Source organism: Lolium rigidum, chromosome 6 (assembly GCF_022539505.1).
Source record: "Lolium rigidum isolate FL_2022 chromosome 6, APGP_CSIRO_Lrig_0.1, whole genome shotgun sequence".
Lineage (NCBI taxonomy): Eukaryota > Viridiplantae > Streptophyta > Magnoliopsida > Poales > Poaceae > Lolium > Lolium rigidum.
Genome location: NC_061513.1, coordinates 267,877,898 through 267,903,011, shown reverse-complemented (window position 1 = coordinate 267,903,011; position 25,114 = coordinate 267,877,898). Strand labels below are relative to the sequence as shown.

The window sequence follows — 25,114 nt, the reverse complement described above, 5'->3', positions numbered from 1 at the left end:
TAATCACCGGTAATTGTTCATGTCTCGTGTTCTACTGTTTTTGGAAAAGTATGCAAGTTGCCATTGATTTGGGGTTTGTTCATCTCAATATTTTTTCTTCTTAATATTATATCCTTAGATTGATCAATTAGATTCAGTTTCTGTTGTTGTTAGTTGTTCACTTCTAGGAGCATACAAAGTTTGTTTATTTGGGTTCAGGGGCCAAGGAGGTCACGGCCATTGTCGCCAGTAGAGTGCGCCGTGCCCGAGTGAACTTTCTTGTCTATCTTGCAAGAGCTAGCAACTGACCTTTCCATACCACTATTGTATATACGATATGGTACAGATTATTAAGTGAAACCAATTCAGATGTAGGGTTGATTCTTCTCCGATGATTCCCAAACGTATATAGAATTTGTCGTAACGGACCTACTGGTCTCAGTGTCGTTTTCCAACCATCAAACGATGATAATTAAGTCGCTGCAAAATGAAAGAATCGATTTAACATGAGTTTCTGGATTCCCTGCTACTACTAGCATGTATATCTTGGTTTAACAATACACATATGTCAGCCTGTCAACATTTAGAGTAGTACCATTTGGTTTCCCAGCTAACATGAGGTTCTGGAACTGCACTTACAAGCAAATAATTTGTTTTTTATTTGCAAACAAATTATTTCTACTCTTGCTAGTGCATGATTTACTTACAAGGAATGATCTGGACTTGTTTGAATTTACCAAGGATCTACTGCCAGTTTCATTACCCGAACTGCACTTGTTTGAATTACTGAAATTTTCTCAATGAACTGGACTAGTTTGCATTACTAGAAGTCTAGAACTGAAATGGCTTGATCAATTAGTTAATTGCCAGAATATAGAGTGCATCTACATAAAGATAAATTGTTGTTGCATGTCTATTGTAATTCCCAGTTAGTGTGTATCAATACTATCAATGCTGTAAATTATTTCTTAAAAGTACCAAAAGTGTGTTCAGTATACTGGTTAGTTCTCCTTTAAATGCGCACATTACGTGCTCCTGTAGTTTATTCACCTTTTTTACTTCTAATTAAAAGCTCAGTTTCTATGATGCAATGTTGTAATTAAATCAATCCTGCAACCTCCAGTTGAAAATTAATGCAGCAAGGAATTCCAGTTGTATCACTAAACTTGGTTAATAGAGATATGAGTAATGTCACACCTCATCAATGATGCCTTACTCTGAGCACAATTTTGATTTCCTACTAGTACATGATCTGATACGAGTTTATATGTGCACCAAGGGTTATGCCATGGCCGGCAACGGCAGCCTGGAGCGCCTCCAGAATGAGTAGTACTATGTGATCTGCAAGGTTAGCTTGCCATCTTGATTCGATTTGATGTGGTTCGATTCGATGATGTGGGGGTAATGTCCTGATGCGCTTCTGTTTGGGTTGCAGGAGCTGCCGGTGCTGAATGTGGATCGCCCTCTTGCCCAGCAACATGTTGGAGTGGTGTAGTAGGTAGTTTCCACTAATTCCATCTGCGTATTTTCTATTTACCGTCGTTCTCTTTAATGGAAACTATGTTGTGCTGCTGGAGTGGTTTTTTGTGATTGGTGGGCAGGTACTGTGTTAATCGTTGATTGATATGGTATGCATATGGATATGAAGTTCTAGCATACGTTTGTTCTTTGATTTAGTCATCACATGCTTACCTTTGCCCATTTTTAGCATAGGAATATAATGTTTGAACTGCTTATCTAACCTGCTTAATGCATCTGTATGGCTACTTATTGCTAATAATTCGATCCCTTGGCTAAGGAATTAGATTAAACATTTTATATCTACCATCATTTATTTATGGCGGAAGGACTGATAAGTAGAACAAGTGCTACACCTATCTCTGGTAGAAGCATTGTAGAACATAAGGTCTCCGATAGCGCATATTTAGTTGATGCACCTGTATGTGTTCTGAGATGGCATCACTTATGTTTTGGTTGTCTTTGATTTATTCTTGGAAATTCTAGGGACTTTTGTGTGAAGAGATGTGATTTCTCATAGCTATGTTGGTGACATAAGCGATTGATTTTGATCTGTATGTTCTGATTCTGATGATAGCCTTTTTATTTAGGGAGAAATAGCTCTTATTTGTTGTGGTTCTAGTTTTGGTTGGGGAGAATAGCTTTGTTCTGGTTCTGATGATGGCATGGATAATAAGAAGAGAATAGTACTATGTTTGATCTGTTTTCACATTAGTTGTTGAGTTGTCAAGAAAATAGGCTACAATATCCATGGTCATTTTTTTCCACTTTAGAGCTCTTTCTAGTCACTCTCGAATATTGCCAATTATCCTTATGGATCATGCTTATTTCTGAGGAATGACGTGCTTTATTAGTTTCTTCAGTAGGTTCTCCTTATGTTATATACAAATAACGGGACTGCACTTTTGTCTCTTGGCTGCAATGGTGTGAAAATAAAGTGCAGTGATAGGAATCCCAGTGGCAAGGTAGACCGAAGATTTTTACTCATTTGGACTTCAGTTGCAACCCTTTTTTACGTACCTTATGAATCATCTCTACTATCTTTGTTAATGTATTGCAGTTTCGCCTCAAGGGCAGCCTGTAGTGCCTCCAGAAGAAGTAGCACGTGATCTGCAAGGTGAGTTTCCAATTTGCCAATCGTTTATGATTGGTGTGGTTCGGTTCTATTGATATTATAACGTCCATATGCGCCACAGTTGGGTTGCAGGAGCCGCCGGTCCTGATTGTGGCTCGCCCGCTTGCCTAGCGACACATTGTAATCGCGTAGGTAGTTTCCACTGCTTGATTACACCTATATATGTAGGATTTAGTGTCCCTTAGTTTGATAATATTCTGTATTTGGGAGCGAGTACTGTGATTGGTGATCTGGTGTTATGCAGTAATTAGCTCCTCTGTTTTCTCATTGATTCAGTATAATGCATATACATGATGCATTCATGGTTTGCTGTGATCAGGAATCTTTTTCTTCTTCATATGTAATTCTCATTATTCAAATTATTGGAAACCTGTCATGTAATATTTGCTTGCTAAAGTTTGCTTCTTTTTTCCTGTTGTGGAAATGTTTACATTAATGTTTAGTGATCAGGTCCTGTTTTGGAAGAATAGCTCCATCAGTTTACATTTTTCTACTGGTTAAGAAAATAGCATCAGAACAAAATTTGGCTACTAAATGTATAGTATAAATATATTTATGTTTGATTCCAACATGAAAGAATGTTCTCAATGCTAATCATGTTCTCACTTTTCTTTTATGCTTCCCAATTTGATCCTGGTTTGACCTAGTCTTCTGTTACTTGGTTCTTTTTACCAGAAATTAACATATGTTTATCTCTTGTGCAGTTGTGCTATTCCTGGGAGCTGTCACGGGCTGCCTGACCATCCTAGCCACGGATACCGGTATCGACTCCATGTGTTTGTGTGAGTTTCTGTTTCTCCCTTCGCTTCTCTACATGGCTATAGATGCATCGTTACCTCCGCATCCTCAGATGCCATGTTGATGGTCATGAGCTGTTTCTATTTGGGCAAACATACTTGCTCGAAACCCCCATTTCTTATGTTTTTTTTGGTTCTTCTGCTTATGGATGCTATGTGATGTAGCAATGTGGTGTTTCATTCCCTGTTATGTTACAAGTGCCGTGAGTGACTTTGCTCCTAGTGACGTCATGGAAGTTTGATACAATGTCGTGCCTGAACATAGTTTGATATCTAGTTGTGCTTGTTGTGTAGTGTTTTTTCAGGTTGAGATTCGTCTGCTCTAGCAAGTTGTTGGCCATTTTTTCGGTGAAATTTGATGCATTAGTAGCGATTTTACTTTGAATTTAGTGACTGTAACTGTGCCAAAACGGTTCAGCCATTTAAGTCTACTTATCTGAATATTATGTGTGATCTATTCATTCATTCAAATTTATCAGCTGCCCTCATATGTTGGTTATAAATTTATTTCCTTCGACAAAATTTTATCTTTTGAGTTGCTGAATACTAGTAGCGCTGCATTTATAGGCATTAGTAGCACTACATGTACCAATTTGTACGTATTACTACTACTATGACCAGAGAGTAATTCCGCTAGTCAAGTATTGTTTCAACATCTTATTGCTTTTCTTTCTTTCCTGGAAGTTAACTTGTGTCTTTCTCAGGTGATTCTTGGTAACTATTTGGCTTCAAGAATACCAAGCAAGCGGAACTATTCAAATGGCCTCTTTTTTGTCGCCGATGTTTAGGTAAGATGTCGGCTTTCTCTTCTTTTCCTCGATGAGCTTTGTGATACTGTGGCTGTATTGGCATGTAGGCCTAGTTCTTAGAAGTTCTTATGCTAGTATTTATCGTAAGCTAGTGTGAATGATTGATTTTATGTTAGAGGTTCTTAATTGTATTCCATTTCTTTTTGTTCAGATTATTTGAAATTGGTCATGTGAAGTTGTTGGTACAGATGCTTGACACTTTACATTACGTTTTGCTCTACTATTAGGTGGTAGTAGAGATTAATTAGCCACATGTAGATGTGGAGTGAGTCTGATGATGAACTAATTCATCTGTTGTATTGGTATTTGGCCGCTTGCATGGATTCTTCGGTGAGAGTGTTAAGTGCATGCACATCTTCCTCTCGTTCATGTAACACTCCTATGTTTTACTTTTCTATTGTTCAAATGGGTGCACTTTTATAGATTATAAATCTAAAGAATTGTTTACTATATGCAAAACATACTACTGTTGTAGTTTTCCCCCTAATATATCTCTGTTGCTATTGATGTTGTTTAGAGCTCTGATATTATTTGTGGTGACTGACTTCCACCGCAAATTTGCAAATTTACAGTGGCTATGCAGACTGGATTACCAAGTTACTAGATTGTTGGTGATCGATCGTTGAATCACAGTTCCTTTGCAGGCTGTTGAATCACAGTTCCTTTGCAGGCTATTTTCTCAGTTAATCAACCCATATAGAATTTTCAGGAGTTAAGGTAATGTAATGTTGGACTTGGAGGGGATGGGTTTTTATCTGTTTACAGATAACACTGGTTCTGATATCAAGTGACTGCAGGTGGTGATACCTGATGGGATTATTTTGGTCGAAGACTCCGAGTAGAGCTCTAATCTTTGGATCACAGGTAATCCTCTTTTACCAAATGATTGCCACTTAACTAGTGCAGTGCTTACTGTTATAATTAGAACATCAGCAAGATAGCACTTGATGACGAGACTAGGTGTTTATTCTACTGATAACTTGAAAACTATGGTGCAGTTGTAATTCCATACACATAGGTGACTGCCATTTCAAGGAAACAAAGGTGCTACCATGTTGGTAGATAGGTGCATGTACCGTTGTCATGCGTTTCTAGTTGAATTCTTCCTCTTAAATCTATTTATTTCTTTGGCAGATATGCTTTATTAAAGCTGACCCTGATGTTTTGTTCCTGCTGGAGGATAAATAACAATGCATCAGCTGGAGTGTTGAGGCTAATGCATCACTCGTCAAGGAAGAACAGGGGGGCAAGGAGACGTCACCATCAGGCAGCACCTAGCCTCCTTAAATATTATATCCGTGATGTATATAGTTGCAAAGGATGTGTTTTGCTGTAATATTCGCTGTACTATGTTGCAAGATTTGTGATGTATGCGCCTTTAGCTTTGTTTTATTTATGTTGTGCTGTGAATGTCCCTAAAAGATGCTGATATGTATTCGCTTTTTTTGTTGATTGTTTGATATGTGACCTGAATGCTTGAGAAATCAAAAGGTCTTGGGAAATTTTCGATTTTTTTGTGTGTAGTTATCTGTAGCAGAGTTAAAAGTATTGAGGAATGTTGATTTGGAGCTGAGCTTGTTTATGCATGTATACTAGACTTGCAATGCTTACCAAGGGGATGTGGAAAAGATGGCCTGATGACTAATGTATCTACAAGAAGCCTTGCTAATAAATGACTAGCTTTAGTTATTAAACCAAAATCTACTGATATTGCAAACAAGTAGAAATAAGTAAATTATGACAAGTGCTAGATAGGAAGCAGGATCAATCTAGTTAGCTACGTTTGACCTGGAAATAGTCAAGCGAGAAGCCTTTTGTTTGTTGGTGTGAATAGCTCTTGCCTTGATCTATGTGGGCAAGGATCTGTAGCAAAGCTTGCCATTGTAAAATGTTCATGATAGTTTCTGAATTTTAATCTCCATGCACAACAGCAACATCGTTACCGTGCCTTGATTAATTCCTGAATCTGACCTGATTGATGTGCAGTGTAAAGCTGATCCTAGCACCCGGCCGTTTCTTGGACCAAGCAGGCTTTTTTCTTGGATATGTTTGTTTCATAATTAAACACGTACTGTGAGCTTAATATATCTATTTTGCTTTGCACAAGAGATAGGAGATTGCCGTTTCTTTTCGCTGCGAAAATTAAGTTTTTCAGAGATGACCAGATCGGTCAAAAATCAGGTACGCATGCAGATGCACGGTTAAGCATACCTTGGCTAGTTTTGTACGTGCATGCCAGATGCGAACCAGCTCTTCTGGTATTGGTGTTGTAGCGTGACGCAATTCTATAAGTCCCCTCGTGTACTAAAGAGTGTTGATGAACACAATACTAGTGTTGCTGGAGGTCCGAGTTTGGAGTTGATGGAAGACACTACTAGTACGTCCGTCACCACTGACGGCTTTCTTCAGTAGGCAGATTTCGAACTGAACAAAGAAGGGCTCTCCCCGTTTGACTTGCCGGACAAAGACAGTGGTATGTAGGATATCAGTGACTTATAGCTAGTCCAAAAAACAAGAGAGGCGATGCTAAAAAAAATATCATGATGATCAATCTGCAATTACTTTTGCCGGATTTCTAGCTAGTCCTATAACTCATTTTTGTATATTCCATGCATGTGGTATAAAGCAAAATTGCTAGGCAATGTAACTTAATTATATATAATATAGTAAAGCAAAGTAAATAGATTTCTGCTACCACTAGAAGATCGATCAGGCTTCTCCTACGCTTGTCAGGACTAGCAAAACTGGCTACAAAGCACAAATATTCATGTATTTGAAAAAAACATACTGTTTTAAGCTCAAAATTTTCAGAAATTAAATTATTAAATAACAGAAATGCAAGTAAGCTCAATTCAATCGACCAGGCACAACCAGCTAAACTACTGCACTGCTTGGAGAGCATGTAGATGCAGAACTCAAAATAAGGGGATATGACCATGTACTACGAGTGTGGACTTTTGTAGGACAAGCTACATGTAGCTAGTTTTTGAAAACTTAAAAATGGCATTCTAAAATTTCAAAAAAATCTAATAAAAAAATCTTGATGTGGGTAATATTGACTTCTATCACCGTGTAAAATTTTAACTCGAGATATCATATATTCGAGGCTGCAACAAATTGTTAAAATCTAACAGATTTTGAGATTGCGAGAGTTTGTATTGTTCACTATTATAGATTTCAGAATTTTTGATTTTTTGCATGGCCTCAAATATATGGTATTTCGAATTGCATTTTTGCATGTTGGTAAAACACAAGATTGCTGCATCTAAATTTATTTTCAGATTTTTCTAAAACTTTAAAATATCATTTTTATATTTTTCAAAAAACGAACTAGCTACGTTCGTGGTTCCGCATGTACTAAATAGGTTAGAAGTTTTAGGAAAACTGATCGACCACGTACGTCAGTCTGGTAGTAGTTAATTTCAGTAGTTAATTTCCTTGTTTATTTTTGCTTCCTTATAACTGCTTCCAAAGATCATGCCTGACACCACAATTTATGGAGTCAGTTGACTAGTAGTCCATACACCATATGTGGTCGATAGAACACCCGTACATACCGTACATCATTTTGGTAGTTTACAAATATTTCAGAGCCGTTTGTGCATTCGGTTAGCGTGGTTGGCCAAGATAGCGAGAGCAACCGTGATAATAGGAGATAAAAAAGGCAACACACCTAATTTGCGGAAATGCTGAACCTAGGGTTTGTTTCTACGGAAAGAAACTTATGGGATTAGGTGGAAGTGGTGGGTTGGTGCAAATTTTATCTCCTCCCGTGGTTCAAGAGGCTGCATCCCTTCGCCAGTAGATCAATCCCGGGTGATTAATGGAGTGCCATATCAGCAGTATATACTTTAAGAGGCCTTGAGCGATTGAACCCAGATTTGCCTCCTTCCCGTCCATGGGCATCCTCTGCGAATACTAGTGTCGACTGAGGTCGGATCCAATGGAAGCAGTGGCGGGCACAAAACATGTTCAGCTGAATACTCATTATTTTGGGCTTGAAAAAATCACTTAGTATTGATTTACCTAATTGGCTAATCCAATAAATTTAGCTAATTTTTCAGGCCGAATAGCAATAGTATGGACTCCTTAATAGCCCTGCGGGGCCATACGAAGTCGCATAAGCAAGCCGAGCCTAGTCACCGAACAATGTTTCAGCGTTGAACAATTTTCAATCTCCGTGTCCTATAGTTCTATGTTGAACAAATTGTAAAACTTCACGTTTTTTCCCATTGGATGTTTTTTCCTGACTTTTAATACCCATTATCAACAATGAGCCATGGATGAAAGACACTGCTAGCGCTTTGGGTAGACAGATGGGGAGAGAAATAGAAGGGGGATAGAGAGCTGTGAATGGAATATGGCACACCCATGGAGTTGATGGGATGGGCGAAAGGAGCTTGACGACAGATCTCTCCAACATGCCGGTAGGCGGAAGGAGCTCGCCGGAGACCGACCGGACGCACCCAGGTAAGCGATCCAGCGGCATCGTGGCCTCCCCTCCCGTCTCCGTCGCCAAAGTCATAAGTCACGGCACGCGCTGCCGCCCGCGGCGGCGACCTTGGCCTTCTTTTATAGATAGAGACGGGGGGAAGGTTTGGATTGTCGAGCGGGGAGCAGATGGATCTGGATCGGGATGGACGGTGGAGATGGTTAGTGGCATGGATCGGTGATGTGGAGTGTAGCGGGTCTGGGGGAAAGGCCGTGAGACGCGGACAGTTTAGAGTCTAAACGAGTTGATTACTCCACATGACATGCATGAGATGCTACAGAAATGGCCGGTGGCACGATTTCCGTGCGTTAATTGTATGCCGTACTGTAGGCATGCATGTGATCGAATCGATTGCTTGATTTCCGTGGCGTTTGTTGCAGCTTCCGGCCTTGCGCGGCGTAATAGCTGCGGAGCACCTGGTAGGAGGTGAAGACCACCGCCTTCCGTTTTCATTTTCCCGTGATTCCTCCGTTCCTCCAACACGAGATTCCCTCATCCGCGCGCCAAATTTCCAAACCACCATCGAAGCAGCTTCCCGCCCCCGAACCATACAACCGCGCCGCCACGAGATTCGGGGTCTCCATTCGCCGCAGAAATGCCACCACGACGGCTCTCTGCTAAGAGGCGCCGGTGCCGGGCGACTGAGGCCGCTGCGGCGGACGCCCTGATCTCCCTCCCCCCAGGTGTCCTCGACGACATCCTCACGCGCGTCGGCATCCGCGACGCCGTCCGCACGTCGGCGCTCTCCCACGCCTGGCGACGCCGTCCGCCTTCCGTTTTCATCTTCCCGCGATTCCTCCATTCCTCCAACACGAGATTCCCTCATCCGCGCGCCAAATTTCCGAACCACCATCGAAGCAGCTCCCCGCCTCCAAACCCTAGAACCGCGCCGCCACGCGATTCGGGGTCTCGATTCGCCGTAGAGCCCGTAAACCAAAACTGTAAAACAGAAGGCGCAGAACATAGCTCGTAAACCAAAACCGTAAAGCACAATATGCTTCTGAACCCGTAAAGGCAGGGTTTATCACAGAATGGGCATATGATCATACTATCAAATGCAAACAACTCATGCATACTCATAGTTTTATATCAAATGACACAATAATAGCAAATAGTTCATAGTTCATGGCAGAAAGTTGCTCATTCTCCTCACCATCTCCTCTCACCGCCGGCATCAAACAGTGGGAGGACCGCCATGACCATCATCGCCACAACCTCCTGTTATCACCAGATTTTGGCCAAATCAGGAGATAGGCCGTAAGTGAGATGGGCTTAGAAGATTACACGTGAAGCATCTTTGAAGCGGCCTTGCACGAGAGTTTGGGCTAAATTGCCCGTGTATCTGTATTATAGTAGATCGCATCTTAGTTTAGAAGTTAGAGTTTGGGCATCGGCGCATGCATCGGGGTGAACGCGAACCCCGGGCAGGGGCTCCATCTCCGTGCTGGAGCCTGGTGCACCTGCCACCATTGCCGCCGCCCTCGCCGATGGACTGATACCTCCGATCCAGATTACAGATTGTAGTATGGTAGGCTTTTTTTCCCTAGAAGACCTAGGTTTAATCGAACCATGGAAAGAACTGCTACATGGTGTATGAAGGAAACGTCTACAAGACTTTGCTAGTGTATTTTATCTTTAGTTTACCAGACCTATCTAGTTTAATTTCAAGGGGGTTGTGTTCAATGATGGAAATATGCCAGGGTTAAGGTTTCACCTGCAGCTATGCATACATATATAAATAAAGCTCGTATGTGTAACCAATAAAATAAAGATAATATATTTTCGGGTAGCACATCTGTAAATACCCTTGCCCCTAAAGCCAAAGGTGACAAGAGCCTAATGGCCCAACTATTGTCCTCAGAGCCGCAAGCAACAACATTTATTAAGTAAATACAACCCAAAGCCTTAACCTAGATGATTGTGCTATGATCCCGAATGAATCACTAAATATGTACCGGTACTTTCCCCTTTCTGTCACTGAGGTTTCCTGTGTACATGTCGTTCTCCACTCATCCCACCTCTTCCCTTGATCCTCTCTAATGACATGGGTACCTGCAGATCATCAAAGATGAGACAACGAGACAATCATACAAAATCGCAAAACTCCTATTCAATCCTTACACATAACATAAGATTAGAGGTACATAGTTCCTGCGAGGATTCACCCCAATCCGTAGCCCGTGAGGACTACTCATACATGATATCAAGATCAAGATCAAAGATAAAAATCATTGTGCAAAATACGTAGATTGAAATCACAATTTTCTTACAATGGTCTCCAATTCTCAAGGAGATCTATATTACAATTGTGATGGCTATGGCTATGGAGGAGATGGAGGATGGAATGGATGAACTATGAGGATGGATCTCCTTCGGTGTGTTGCAGATGGATCTGGTGGATGGCGACTCTGATTGGCGATGAATGGCTCTCTTTTTAGCGTCGGTCCCTTCATGAATTTTATAGTGTTTGACCTCGGGAACGCAGCCGTGGGTGGTATGGGCAGACGGTACAGGCGGGGCTTGCCAGTACCAATGCCCGTTAAATCCCCTGGAACCGCCTATCCGAGCATAGTCAACTTTGCCATGCTCCTGACGCGATTTTCTTCGGTAATTGCGAGTCTATTTGCCATTATGACTATCCCGCACATCATCCGAAAATAGAAGAGATTGCACATCTTTGCATTGATTAGGCATCAATGGAAAGTTGAGGTAAACTTAGTCAATTTCTTGACTTAGCTAGGGGTTTAAACGCGAGAAAATATGGCATATTTCACAGCCATCAGAAACCCTAGGCAGGGGTGAAAACCCCCCGTCGAGGGATTCTCTGAAGGAATCCCGGTGACCTGAAGAGCATCGACGGCCGTGCTCCGCGTTCCCATGCCGACGGGCCTGGTCGCGACCGGCGACGACCGATTCAACACCGGTACTCGACCGGCATCGATCTACACCGCCAAATTGCGGCCGCCGGCCTCGCACTCCCGTACGATGCACAGGGGGCTTCATTTGACCTCGTCACCATCAGGCGAACGGCGGGATCCGTCGGTGTTGGGGCGGAAGGAGGCGGAGCAGGTGAGGAGGCCATGGGCGGCGGTTCATGCGATAACGCCTAGTGTGTTAGTGAGAGAGTTGAATGGAGAGAGATAAGGAGGGAACCGGTGACTGGAAGTGGGGAGCGAGGGCACAGACAACGCGGTGTCTCCCGCGGTTCTCCACGCGGGCAACCGTTGTACGAGGGCGTGCAAAATTTCACGACAACGAGACATACGTGCTGGAAACTGCCGATTCGGGCGTTCCTTTAGGGGTCCCGAGGGTACTTTGAGAACCGATTGGACCACAACACGGAGGGCTTTTAGGCAAATAAACAGGCCAAAATATTCTAGGCTGATGCGAGCCAAAGGCGCCTAGCCTACCAAATGCGCCCTTAGTGTTGCTCTTAGAGCATCTCTAATAGAGCCCGTATAAATGCGAACTGAAAACCCGGAGTTCAGTTCACCGAACTCGTGTTTATGGGTCGGAAAATCGCTGGCGCAGAACAGAGCCCGTAAACCAAAACTGTAAAACAGAAGGGGCAGAACATAGCTCGTAAACCAAAACCGTAAAGCACAATATGCTTCTGAACCCGTAAAGGCAGGGTTTATCACAGAATGGGCATATGATCATACTATCAAATGCAAACAACTCATGCATAGCTCATAGTTTTATATCAAATGACACATAATAGCAAATAGTTCATAGTTCATGGCAAAAAGTTGCTCATTCTCCACACCATCTCCTCTCACCGCCGTCATCAAACAATGGGAGGACCGCCGTGACCATCATCGCCACAACCTCCATGCGTCACCGATCCACCACCACTTGCCTCTTCACGAGCTAGTATTCGTCTCTCCATGATCTCCGCCGAGGCCTCCTTCCACCACTCCATTTGTTGCTCATTCATGTCCTTTGTGTTCATCATCATGATCTCCCTCTCTTCATCGCATAGTTTCTTCATTGCTTTGGCCTTCTTCACGTTGATCCTCATATCCTCCAACTTGGCCTTGTTACTTGCTTCCTCTCAGATGGCTTCAACCTTGGCAAGACTCACATCTTTCTTCTTCTCGATGATGACTAGCTTGGTCTCCAAAGTCTTGGCCGCCATCACCTCCTTCGACTTCATCATTTGATCAAACTTGTCCCTCAACAATGCTGCCTCCCCCTCGAGTTTCAACCTCTCTTTGACCTTCTTGTTTCCCTCCGGCTTGTCATTGTTCCGGCCCTCCTTCTCATCCTCGTTATCGTCCAACGCAACCATTGCAGCTTTCTTTGGTGCCATTTATGCATCCCTCAGTTTACACTTGGGGAGGTGTTGAAGCACATCAAAGCATTGTCGCATCGTGAAGCTCTTGCCCTTGCTGCCGTCCATGTCTCTATACCTCGCATCGCAATGCGGTCCTACATTTGCAAAATAAATATGAAATCGTCAAGGTGTGGTCACCAAACCAAACACAAATTGTGCAAACATTACAAAGCAAGCAAATTCACTCACATATTCGTCCACAGTTGCGCCGCTAGGAGGATTTGACACCATTTGATCGCGTCCCAACGTCCTTGGAGGGATCAGTACGTGCGATCGATAGGATGGCGAACGCGTGGCATCAGTTTATGGAATTTTTCCTCGATGCGTTGCCAGTAGCGCTTCCCGGTTTGATCAGTGTCGGAGACTGAATCCATGCCCACGGCGGCCCAAGCTCGGCACAACATGGCGTCTTCTATGTCCATGGAGTTGTAGTTTTTACCTTGTTGACCCGTTGTTGAGCACGTCCTGGGCATCGTTCGCGTTGGCTACCGGCGGCGGAGTTGACGGGGATGGGAACGGAGGCGAGGCGTCACGGCTCTTCGTCGTCTTCGATTTTGTTCTCTTCGGCGACCGAATTCTTCGGTCTAGCGCGGGATGCCTTCGGCGCCGTCGGCTTCACTGCGTCCGCCCCTTTGGCGACAGCCGGGACATCACCGCTAGCCGTCGCGACACCGGTTTTTGGAACCACATGCGTTCCCACGCGTCACCGCTTGAGGATGCTCCTCGACAAGACCATGGTCGCGACATCGGCGGGGGTGGTTGGTGTAGCGGGAGCTCCGGCGACCGCAGGAGAGGGTGGCGGGGCCTACGAGCTAGCCCCGCCGTCGGCAGGGTCGATTCGAGACTCATGCCGGTGATATCGGGCGACGGCGGCGCAGAGGACGGTGAGGGCACGCAGATCGGCGGCGACGGAAGTTGGGAGGAGGTGAAACTTCCGTTGCGCGCAAACTAGGGGTTTCGTTCGGGCTGCGTTCAGTTTGCTCGTTCGGCCCCTACCAATACATGCCGACTAGGGGTTTCGGTCTCGGCCCGAAAACTTTTTTTCAGTTCTAACTACTTTATGGTCGCTGATCTGCGCCGATTTGTGAACCAAACCCTTAAATTTGCGGTTATTTTTCGGTTTTTCCCAGTTTACAGCTACTTAGAGCATGTCTAGCACCGTAAACACGTGAACTGAAAAATGCGAGTTCAGTTCACCGGTCTCGTGTTTACGGGCCGGAAAACCATTGTCACATATTAGAATCCGTAAAAGTGGAACCGAAAAGCGGAATTTGAAATATCGCGGGTAAATTGGGCGATGATCATGTATATAGATGAATTTGATGCTCCGATTGAGCATCAAAACTTACATAGTTCGAGAAATTAAAGCTAAAATACTTGTACACTGGCGAGCGCTACTTAGTTAAGCAAAATGCGGCCTAAAATAGTGTCCTATGTGCGCGGCGGTACCGGTGGTGGCGCAGCGTGTCGGCGGTAGACAGCGTCGACACTGTCGTGGAGGAGCTTCAATCCTCGTCGGCGTCAAGCTCGACTATTTCGAGCTTCACGCGACGGACGCGCTTCTCCCGGCGGGCCGCCTCGAACTCTCGCACCTGGCGGACTACATTCGCCTCCTCCCGGCGGAAGCGAGCATGGGCCTCCGCGTCACCGATGGCCTTGGTCTGCGCGAGGACGGCCTCCTCCTCGTCGCTGCCGTGGATGTAGTCGCCGGTGGAGATGGTGGGCGACCGCGCGGGGACGAGGTCGTCGTCGTCGCTGCTGTCCGCGATGGGGAGCCGCGATGCGCGGCTTGAGCCACCGGACGAGGAGCCCTCGCCGGCGTTCGCGTACCTGGCGAGCTTCCCTGGGGGCGTGAGCCCCCGGTTCGTCCACCGGCGGGCGCTGCGCTTGCGCGCGCCCTCCGACCTATTCCATTTCCACCGCTCCGCGTCGGTGCGGAACACGGGGGGACACAACGGCGAGTCCCCGCCGCCCAATCCGGCGCCGCGGCCTTGGGAGTCGCCACGGGAGGCCATCGCGCCAACGGGAGGGTGGATCGATGGCTGGGCGCTGTTGGATTGCTCGTCGGAAAAGGGGGTAGGCGGCAGTGGAGGGAGTGGAACGGCGGAGAGGAGTAGGGTTTGGAACCGAACTCCCCTCCGCGGCCGGCGACCGCTCGATTTCTCGGGGGCCCGAATTCGTTATACGGGCCAGACCGCGAGTTCAGACTCCGTTCTGACCAGTTTCGGCCCGAACCTCTAATTTCGTCGCAATTATTCAGTTACAGCAGCGAGTTCTGGCTCCACCGTTCAGCTGAAGCATACCACCTTCCTCCCTCGTCCCTCACAGTCAGTCAGTCAGTCACAGTCTCACTGTTCCCAGTGTATCTGAAGCCGATGGTGCCACGCCGTCGAAGACCACCGCCTTCCGTTTTCATCTTCCCGCGATTCCTCCATTCCTCCAACACGAGATTCCCAAATTTCCAAATCACCATCGAAGCAGCTCCCCGCCTCCGAACCCTAGAACCACGCCGCCACGCGATTCGGGGTCTCGATTCGCCGCAGAAATGCCACCACGGCGGCTCTCTGCTAAGAGGCGCCGGTGCCGGGCGACCGAGGCCGCTGCGGCGGAGGCGGACGCCCTGATCTCCCTCCCCCCAGATGTCCTCGACGACATCCTCACGCGCGCCGGCATCCGCGACGCCGTCCGCACGTCGGCGCTCTCCCGCGCCTGGCGACGCCGATGGGAGGCGCTCTCGTCCCTCGACCTCAACTTTCCCAGCCTCGGAGGCCCGCCGGAGGCGCTGGGGGCGGTCGACTGCATCCTCCTCCGCGTCCCCGGCAGTGTCCGGCGCTTCTGCGCGAATCTCGACAATGCCTACGCGGGCCGCATCCACGACTGGCTCCGCGTCCTCTCCCGCCGGGGTATTGAGATCCTGGATCTTCGATTCGGCTACGGCTTCGCCCTTCCCTCTTCCGTCTTCTCCTGCAGCCGGCTCACCTCGCTCACTCTCAGGAGCTGCGCCATCCCGCTCCTACCCCTAGGTTTCGTGGCATTCCCGGAGCTAAGGAGTCTGACTCTCGTATACGTCCAGTTACAAGAATACGGGGGGTACCAACTTGAGGAGATCATAGATACATCCCCATTGCTTGAGTATCTAAGTCTTATTAGTGTTCTCATCCATGGCGACTATATCCGAAAATGGGTGATTCGGGCACCCAATCTCAGGCACTTACAAGCTTGTTCGGACTATGATGATGATGGCTGGATCCTTAAGAAGTTGACATCCCTGCGTTGTGCCGAAATCGCCTTCACCGTCTTTCTTGTTCACCGCAATTTCGCCAAGTTTCTTTCGGGTCTTGTTCAAGTTACAGAGCTTTCAGTCGCCACGGGCTATATACCAGTAAGTTTATTATTCAAGTTTCTTTCGAGTATATTTTTCTCTAATCAATTAAAAAAATACTACCTCCGTTCCTAAAGTTATGATGTTTCAAAATGTTTTATATTCTGGAACATAGGTACTAGGAGTAGTTCAAGTGGCTCACATCAGAAAATGAGGAGGACATCATAGCTCTGTGAATCTATTAGGCAACAGTCTTAGAATACGGACAACAAAGTAGAAATAACTTGCACTTATTGGCCTTTAGGGCGTAAGGTTGACTACTTACAAAACATAATGCAGCTAGGATTGGGGAATGGCCTTAGCATGATCTGTAGGCTATATGTTCCTGGATGCTGTAAAAAACTTGCAGGTACTCCATTTTGAAAAGCATAACAATTTCAAATGAACCAACATATCTAGGCTTCTATACTAACCAATCGACTTATTAATTTGTTTTGGGTTAAATCATGTCTTGCTAAATGCATTGTCCCTTGGGCATGGCTAATATTAACTTGCATATATTCATTATTTTTTATCATTGTGTTTTAAGTTGTATCTAGACCTCGTAAATAGAGTTAATGTAGTCTTTTTTTTTCGAGAAAATGCAAAGGACCTTTGCGTTTCATTTCATTGAAAAGATAGAAAGTTATTTACATCCTCCTAGGAGGCAGAGTAGGGTACAAAAGCATGAACATCAGTGCACATCCCAGGTGGGTGGCAGCACGACTCGTAGGCCCTGAGCCCCTGCCCTAGCCCAAGTCCTAAGCTCATCCTTGATGTTTTGCAGTAAGAGTTGCAAGGATGGTTGGGCTCCATCAAAGACGCAAGAGTTTCTGTGTTTCCATGTCATCCATGGGATCAGGAGAGTGGCGGATGCAAGCCCTTTGCGGAGAGGCGCCGGCGTATCTTGTTTGGCGTGGTGCCACCAGTCCATGAGGCTAGGATCGCCGTCATCCGCAGCCAGGCCAGGACCTCATGCCACACCTGTCGGGTGAAGGGGCACTCCAGCATCAGGTGGCACATCGACTCCGTCGCCTGGTCACAGAGGAGGCAGCGCTGGTGGTGAGCAAGGCCATGTCGGGCCAGGCGCTCCGCTGTCCAACATCTGTCCATGTTTGCTAGCCAATGGAAGAATTTGACTTTGGGTGGCGCCCATGTCTTCCAAACCAATTTCCAGGAACAACAAGGCGTCGATCCGTGGAAGGTGGCTAGGTAGCATGAGTTGGCTGTGTAGATGCCGGAGGCCGTCCACTTCCAGATCAGCTGGTCAGGTTGGTCATTGAGTGTGGTGTCTTGGATCATGCGCCATAGCGTGAGGTACTGTCTAATCTCGTGGATTCCAAGCAGCCCCTGCATGTCTCGAGCCCAGGCATTGTCGAGTAGACCGTCTGCGACTGATCTGGCCTTGCGACACCTTTTTGGGATGCAATTGTACAATTGCGGCATTAATGTAGTCTTTTTTCACTCCTGTTTGCTACATACATTGAGTTTGTGTGGTTTTATGGTGTGCCGATCCTTCAAAGATATATAATCTTCGTGTATTTATATAGAAACAGGGTCTGCCCCTTTGTTCGCACTGCTCCTTGATTCTAGAGATGAATCTGGTTCAAGTCCTTAAATTAACCTATTTTCCTCCAAATTTTCAGTCAAGTGCTAAGATGCAAGAGATTCTATGCACCTTTCACAACTTGAAGAGCTTGAAGTTAAAGGTGCATTTCTATAAACAACACCCTATCATGTTAACCTTATACTTATTAAAGAGTGCCCCAAATCTTGAAGAACTCAAACTAAAGGTAATTATAAATTTTCCCATACTGATTTTCATATTTGCATTGTGAAGGTCATTTTGCTGCTTTGAGTTAATTGCCTTTTTTTACTTGTATACTTCAAGATCTATGATGAGGAGGAGCTTGAATTTGAAGCAAATGGAGAGTTTCTGAATGCATTATGGGCTGATGGCATGTGTGCCAACCTTCAGGTTGTGCAGATGAGCGGTATTCATTGGCTTCCAAATGAAATGTCTTTTATAGAGCTCATTCTCTCCAAAGCAAGGCGTCTTCATACATTATCGATTAGTCACAGTGAAGAAATTGTGATGTCTAACGAGGATGCTCTAAATGAATTACTCAGATACAGAAGAGCTTCAACTGAAGCTCAAGTCCTATTTAAAGGTAGAGAAACTTAATTTCGCACAGTAAATTTCATCTTATGTATTTTCTTTGTCCGTTCGAAAGGATAGTGTGAAACTTTTCATTTTTAAAACCCTTGTTGGTGCATTTCACATTAAATTTCTATGTAGTGTGTGTTAGATTCTGAGTTATGCAGTTATACTTTGCTGAAGTTCTTTGTGGCCTTTGTCAAGTTCCGGGCCTGCTATATAGTCAGACATCTATGACCTTCCCCCAGATATTATCTATTTTCCAAAGTAATCAAAATTGGAATTTTGAACATTCCATTTGCACTTTACTTTTATTGCGCTTTGTTACCATTAGGTATGAAGTTGTTTCTGTGTAATGTTAAAGGGGATCAGATTACTCAGGGTTCAAGAATCATGACATGATTAGGGAGATAAATATGGCATGGGAATGGGGAGCCTTTAATCTTGGTTCAGTTCTACATATGTGTATCAGTACCTTTTCTATTTAGTTACGGAGTATATAAAAAGTTTACGTTGGTGCTAGTTCCCCTTTTGGTTAGCTTGGCCAGTGCCTTACTAGGGATACAAGTAATGCCAATGCCATTATTTTTTGACATAGCAATTTTGTTACTTAAAACAAACAAGCGCAGAATCTCTGCTGCATTTCATCAAGGATAAGATAATACGAACACCAACCAGAAATCGGTGAGCCACCTCAACAACTAAACTGTAATGGCATACTAACACAGTAAGCAGCTTAAACCATTGGACCCTGGACTTTCTAGGTTCTTGACTTAGATCCACAGCCTTTCGCGTGACGTATCTGATGTTTTCTGGACATGCATGTCTCTGCTGAATTTTACGCCAATTTCTGCTGGTGATCCGTTCGAATGTATACGATGGTCCAATATATTTTGGTCACATCAGTTCTCTTTGTATTGTGATGAGCTGCATAAAGAGTGTTTTTGTTTCCACACAGGGAAAACTAAAGACTATTATTAGGTCAGAGATGGATTTCGGGGCATTGCAGGAAACATGTGGACTGTGGAGTGAGTTCGCCTTCTACGAAATGGCTCTACCGGCTTAGAAATGCAGCATGCAGAGAATGGCTTCTAAGAAACTACATTTTGAGATTAAAAGGCTTCTTGTTAGTACTGTTACTGTTGTGAGACATGTGTGATGTGACCTTCTAGACCTCAGCCGCATGGTTGGTTCATGGCCCTGATCTGCCAACTTTGTTGTTTGTTTTGGTATGGTATTCAGTAATTTCTTATGTATGAATGGGTATTGCATAAATTGGAAAACTGAAGTAAACAAGATGTAGACAACACACCTTTATGCAAAAAGGATAGAAAGTAATAACACCTTTGTTTTACGTTGATGTGTTGTAACGAGATGACATGTCAGGTATAGACCTAAGAATCACCCGAAAATACCACCTCTGTATTTAATTTCATGGAGAAAACAGAAAGGCAGACCATGCACTTCACAAGACAAATATTCCATGCGAGCTAACCAAAAGTCCAAAACTGAACTGCAAAAACTGTTACTAGCAACTTGAATCCACGTGGTGGAACAAACATTCCTTCAAAACTACATATCATGCAGAGCACAAAGTATATTAAACTAGAGTAAAGAGCACGTTAGTCGGTGAACTCCAAACTGTACATTTTACTCCATTTACACGAGAATATTTATCAGAGAAATATTCCTAGAGAAATGAGTGAATTACTTAAATCAGAAAACCCACAGGCTAGACATCCAGCATCGCCATGAGGTGGCTTGACTCAGTAGCAACATTTTGTCGCTGCGCGTCAAATCCATTCTTTAGTAAATACCATAGCTCCTGGCTTAATATCAAAATGGAAAATATATGATCATCCTGCCCCCTTTTTGGGCTTTTGCACCTGATATGTTCCCAAACAAGAAGAGCCTTGGTAACAACACTGCTAAAGAAAGATGGAAACGTAAGGGCAACTTAGCTGCATCCAATACATGATGGTTTCATCAGTTGCTATGGTGCAACGCCACATGCTTTACGAGGACCTTCTACTTAGCAAAAAAAATTAGTGGTTGGAGGCTTGGAGCCCTCTGCCAAGTTCTATCCTCTATTTACATCAGTAAAGAACATCACGAAGTGGACCCCTTGTTTCCTGTAGTCATGAACGATTCACCACACCCACACTCCCCTTTGGAATTCGGGTTTATGAACACGAACTCGGACCTGCAACAGAAGCCACCCGTTACCTACCAAAAAATGATATACTGACAGAGGTGCAACATTAGAACATTATGTACAGAACTAGAAACCACACCTCAGTGGATCATCGACGTAATCCATCTTAGTGCCGATCACGTGCATCAGAGCCTTGGGGTCGATAAGTACCTTCACTCCTTTCTCTTCCACAAGCTCGTCAAACTTCCCTTTTTCTTCTGAAGTATATGCAAGGAAAGATCCTTCTTTAGCATGGACAGAAATAACACAATAAAGAAACTAAAGAAAATGTAGCATGTGGTTCAATCTTCGTGATAATACAATGATGTTACAGTTGATATCCATACTTGGTCTAGGAAACTAGACTCAACAGATTGATCTATCCGAGGAGAAAAATAGTAGCATGCTGGGTGCATCTCATTAGTTTGTACCAGCATCTGTCGAATGCAATGTGTGCTTGGAAGCCCATGCCTCTGGAGTTGGAGTTGTACAGAAGGACAAGCATTTTCTATTACATAGGCCCATGTTTGACGCTACTGAACAAACCATCAGATCAGGAACTAGCCATGATTGGAGAGATTGTTCAACAAGATGATACTAGAGATATTAAACCTGATATCAAATTATCAATTGAACATTATGGCCTAAATAATAATGGGTGCTAAGTATACTAGCCTCATTATAAACCATTAATCATTTTAGCAACAGGGCGTGTGGGCAGTGTTAAGCAATATAACAGCAATTTCACATTACAAAGTACTGACAAGTTTTGTTCAACTTCTCACCTCTGAAACCTATACAATAATCTCACAAAATGGCATATCAAGGTGCGATTACCTGACCAATTAATTCAAAGATTTGGAGAGATTATCTGGCGTTAGTTCACTAGGTATGCTGTGTATATAGCAGTAACATTGCAGAGTTCTATGAATGAAATTTTGCAAGATGCACAACACCGTAGCTTCATCCCTCTTAAATGCTGAAACTAATTGCTGGAAGGTGGCAGGAACAATATAACAGATTGTAGCAGCGTAATTCAGACCACCAAATACTCATAATTGGAGTATTGTTCAACCAGCTGATACAAAGAATATTAAACATGGTACATATTGCACATCGTGCCTAAACATGAACTGGATGCTAAGAATAGAATACTAGCCTCACTATAAACGATCAAACATTTTAGCAACAAAATACTACATAGTATGAAATCGTGCATATTATGTCAGGGTGTGTGGGCAGTGAAGCCATATAACAACAATTTCACATCGTAAACTACTGAATAAGTTTCGTACATTTTTCAATCCTCTGAAACCAATACAGCAATCCCAGAAAATAGCATATCAGGGTGAGATTACCTGACTGGTTAATTCAATAGGTTTGGTGAGATTATCTACCCAGTTGCTACACTAGGTTCGCTGTGTAAATATAGCTGTAACACTGCAGAGTTCTCTGAACAATTTTTTGCGAGATGCAGAACATGATTGCTTCATTCACTTAAAATGCTGAAACTAAACGCACCTGCATAATTGAGCGTGTAAGACAGGCCATTGCAGCCGCGTGCTTTGACGCCAAGGCGCAGGTAGGGCCGCTGCCTGAGGTCGAGGAGCTGGCGCACCCGAGCCGCCGCGGCCTCTGTGAGGGTGAGCGCTTGCTTCCGGGCAGCAGGACCCGCCTTCTGCGCCGCGGCCCTCAGTGCAGATGACGACATGGTACCGTATGCAACCAAGGCGATAGGTACCGGACGGTGGCTACAAGAACAACCTGCGCAGCAAGAAAATCGTGAGGGGTTGGGCATGGCAGAACCGTGGGAGGCAGGTGCAGCTAGTGCAAGAACAGGGACGGCATGCCATCATCTGCAGCAAAGGCCATGGCTACCAATCGAGGGGCAATCGTCGTTGATAAGCCGATCTGTGGGTGGACTAATCGAATAGTAATATCGAATCGAAGGAATTCAAATGGGGATTCCGATGGAGAACAAGGGGAAAAAACCAAGGGTTTTCGGGGCGAATTTGCGATGGGGAGACGACAACAGCAGCAACGGAAAGACGTACGAATCAAACGGAATATGCAGACGAACCGAGACTCGAATCGAGCCGCGGGGCACAGGTCCTCGCCGCCGCTCACCTGGGGATTACGCCGGACCGGCGGGCCCCTGCCTGCGCTGCCTGCCCGCGTCCAAGATCTCCTCCTCCGGCTGCGCCCGCTCACCTTCCTTCGATTGGACGAGAGAGGTCTCCTCCGCCGCCGAGGGTGCTGGGCTGCCGGCAGCGGCGCGAGCTCGCGCGGAGGCGGAGTCGTAATCGCCTTCCGCTTTAAAATCGAAACACAAAATGATTTTCCAAATGATCTCAAATATGTGCCCTGGACATGAGTTTCGTGCCGAAAAAACTTTTTATTTTGTCTCAGCAAAAAAGTGAAATTGTGCAGGGCTATATAAAGAGTATATATGTGACGTATTTTGTCTTTTTTAGATTCTGAAATAAAAAAGTGGTTTCTCCACGAAAACTTTCTACGCACACATGAAACATGCGTACGTACCCGGATATTTTTATTTCATAATTTTTTAACATTTTGAAAATGCATTTCCAACTAGGGTTCACATGCACCCATATTCAAACCGGACTTTTTCCATAGTCTCTTTTTAGACGGCATTGTGGGCAATTAATAGCAGACTGCTTCCCTAAAAAACGATTACACTAAACTGTGACAAGCCATAAGCAACTTTAAAAAAGGAGTTAACCAAATAGGGCCAGTAGAAAATACATTTCAGTATTAACACTATGTTTTTTTCTAGAATGAGAAAAGATAGAAGCAACGACATCTATGCAACCAGTTTCCATAAATTATTGGAAACAAGGTGTTCAGTCTGCAGACGCTCTAGAAAACGGTTATCTTCTGCACTGGGTGGCATGTGGGGCGGAAAAACACACGATGCTAGCTACTCAACACGGCTATGCTGCGCAATATCACTTCACTGAAGATGAAGCAACTCAATTTTGACTTGCAGTTATCATGTTACTGGTTGTAACACTAATCCCGGTGCCTCATATTCCCTCCCATTATCACTTTTTTTTGGTTCTTCTCTTATATTCTCGGTGGTATGCATATATGCATATCTCACCTATTCAAATGCGCTAGTTTTCTAAGGTGGAGTGTGACAATGAAACTTGCTAAATAGTTGAGCGGAGGAGCGTGGTATATGTAAGGAGAAAATCATTAAATGTAAATAGGTGGCAAAACAAATTATTGTGATGAAATATATGCACATGAGTTGGTGTGGTTGATACTTAATTTCAAGTTTTTTTTGCTTCACCTAACTCTTACATAGGCATTATTACTCAAATCTTGTTGGACAATCATATGGCGTGAAAGTGTGCTCACTCGACAGGATGCACGGTTCAACAAGTCATGCATGCATGCATAGGTGGCACAGGCAATGGTATTGACAGAATAAATGGTATTTTTCTAAAATTCAAAACATTTTGAATCTAAAAAATGTGAACTTGATTTACGATTTTTTTTGTCGGCTTAATTTTGATGAGAGTTTCAAATTCGGCCCCATGTTGGTATGTTTATACAAAACTTTTGCTTTCGAAGTTACCATCAAGTGTTTTAAGATGTTAATTAAATTGGGCAAGAAGAAAATAGAAGGTTTGGTATGTTTTTGGAACGACATAGGGCAAGAGCCCACGCTGCCTGCCCGCGTCCAGGATCTCCTCCTCCGGCTGCGCCCGCTCGCCTTCCTTGGATTGGACAAGAGAGGTCTCCTCTGTCGCCGAGGGTGCTGGGCTGCCGGCTGCGGCACGAGCTCGCGTGGAGTCGTAATTGCCTTCCTCTCGGGCTCTCTCCGCTTTCTTCTTTCTATCTCCAGGGAATGGCTCGATGCTATTGGGAGGAAGAGAGGCGTCTGGAAATTGCGTAGCATATATCACTTGCATTTCCGATTCTAAAAAAACAATTGTATTCTTTCCTATGCCATCTTGGTATTCAGCCCATGCGTTGGACGGAATGGTTCGCCCTAACGACGGCCCGATTTAATACAACATCGCAGATAATGTTTTTTAGACAGAGGGCACATCCGATCGATGTAAAATTCACTTAAAAAATCTGACCGACATAACTATTGTGGACAATTAATAAAATCTTGCAGGGGAGTTATGCTTCTTTCCTAAAAAAGGATTACACTAAACTGTGATAAGCCATAAGCAGCGTGACAAAAAAATCCACGCAAAACAAAAACGTGACAATTTTTTTGGGAGTTAATGAAATGGGCCCAGCGGAAAATAACATGTTCAGTATCTTCTTTTTCGAATGACAAAGGACAGAAGCAAC

General features: G+C 44.5%; 2 protein-coding genes and 2 long non-coding RNA genes across 6 annotated transcripts; 3 read left to right on the top strand and 1 right to left on the bottom strand.

Annotated features, from left to right (window-relative positions):
- Positions 1–726: 726 nt before the first annotated feature.
- Positions 727–5,755, top strand: LOC124662026. 3 transcript variants are annotated; one of them, XR_006990357.1, is made up of 9 exons: positions 727–1,327; positions 1,415–1,477; positions 2,361–2,462; positions 2,558–2,614; positions 3,337–3,414; positions 4,134–4,217; positions 5,036–5,102; positions 5,237–5,282; positions 5,373–5,755. It is a non-coding gene; the product is annotated as an uncharacterized LOC124662026 (long non-coding RNA). The 3 variants fall into 3 exon arrangements; XR_006990355.1 differs by having other exon boundaries at positions 2,352–2,462; positions 5,373–5,754; XR_006990356.1 differs by lacking the exons at positions 5,036–5,102; positions 5,237–5,282; positions 5,373–5,755 and adding an exon at positions 4,811–4,885 and having other exon boundaries at positions 2,352–2,462.
- A 9,856-nt stretch (positions 5,756–15,611) lies between these two features.
- Positions 15,612–16,316, top strand: LOC124664096 (F-box/FBD/LRR-repeat protein At1g13570-like; the record flags this gene model as incomplete). Its single annotated transcript, XM_047201694.1, has 1 exon — positions 15,612–16,316. A coding segment is annotated over exon 1 (705 nt), but the record flags the coding sequence as incomplete, so codon positions are not given.
- LOC124659460 lies at positions 16,317–18,427 on the top strand. The gene is made up of 3 exons (XR_006989587.1): positions 16,317–16,448; positions 18,074–18,220; positions 18,319–18,427. It is a non-coding gene; the product is annotated as an uncharacterized LOC124659460 (long non-coding RNA).
- Positions 18,428–20,390: 1,963 nt separating this feature from the next.
- Positions 20,391–23,030, bottom strand: LOC124661570 (iron-sulfur assembly protein IscA-like 1, mitochondrial). The gene is made up of 4 exons (XM_047199434.1): positions 22,907–23,030; positions 22,301–22,543; positions 20,880–20,997; positions 20,391–20,788 (listed from the first exon to the last, which is right to left on the bottom strand). Exons 2-4 carry the CDS (start codon positions 22,488–22,490, stop codon positions 20,695–20,697), a joined length of 402 nt encoding a protein of 133 aa, XP_047055390.1. The 5' UTR covers positions 22,491–22,543; positions 22,907–23,030; the 3' UTR covers positions 20,391–20,694.
- Positions 23,031–25,114: the final 2,084 nt, after the last annotated feature.

Bases quoted from the DNA above. Each gene is read 5' to 3' on its own strand.
- LOC124661570 (XM_047199434.1), bottom strand. From the start codon at position 22,490: ATGTCGTCATCTGCACTGAGGGCCGCGGCGCAGAAGGCGGGTCCTGCT. The intron at 20,998-22,300 runs GTGCGTTTAGTT...CATATACTTCAG, and splicing joins TTACACGCTCAATTATGCAG to AAGAAAAAGGGAAGTTTGAC. The intron at 20,789-20,879 runs GTGTGGTTTCTA...CTTCTGTTGCAG, and splicing joins TACGTCGATGATCCACTGAG to GTCCGAGTTCGTGTTCATAA.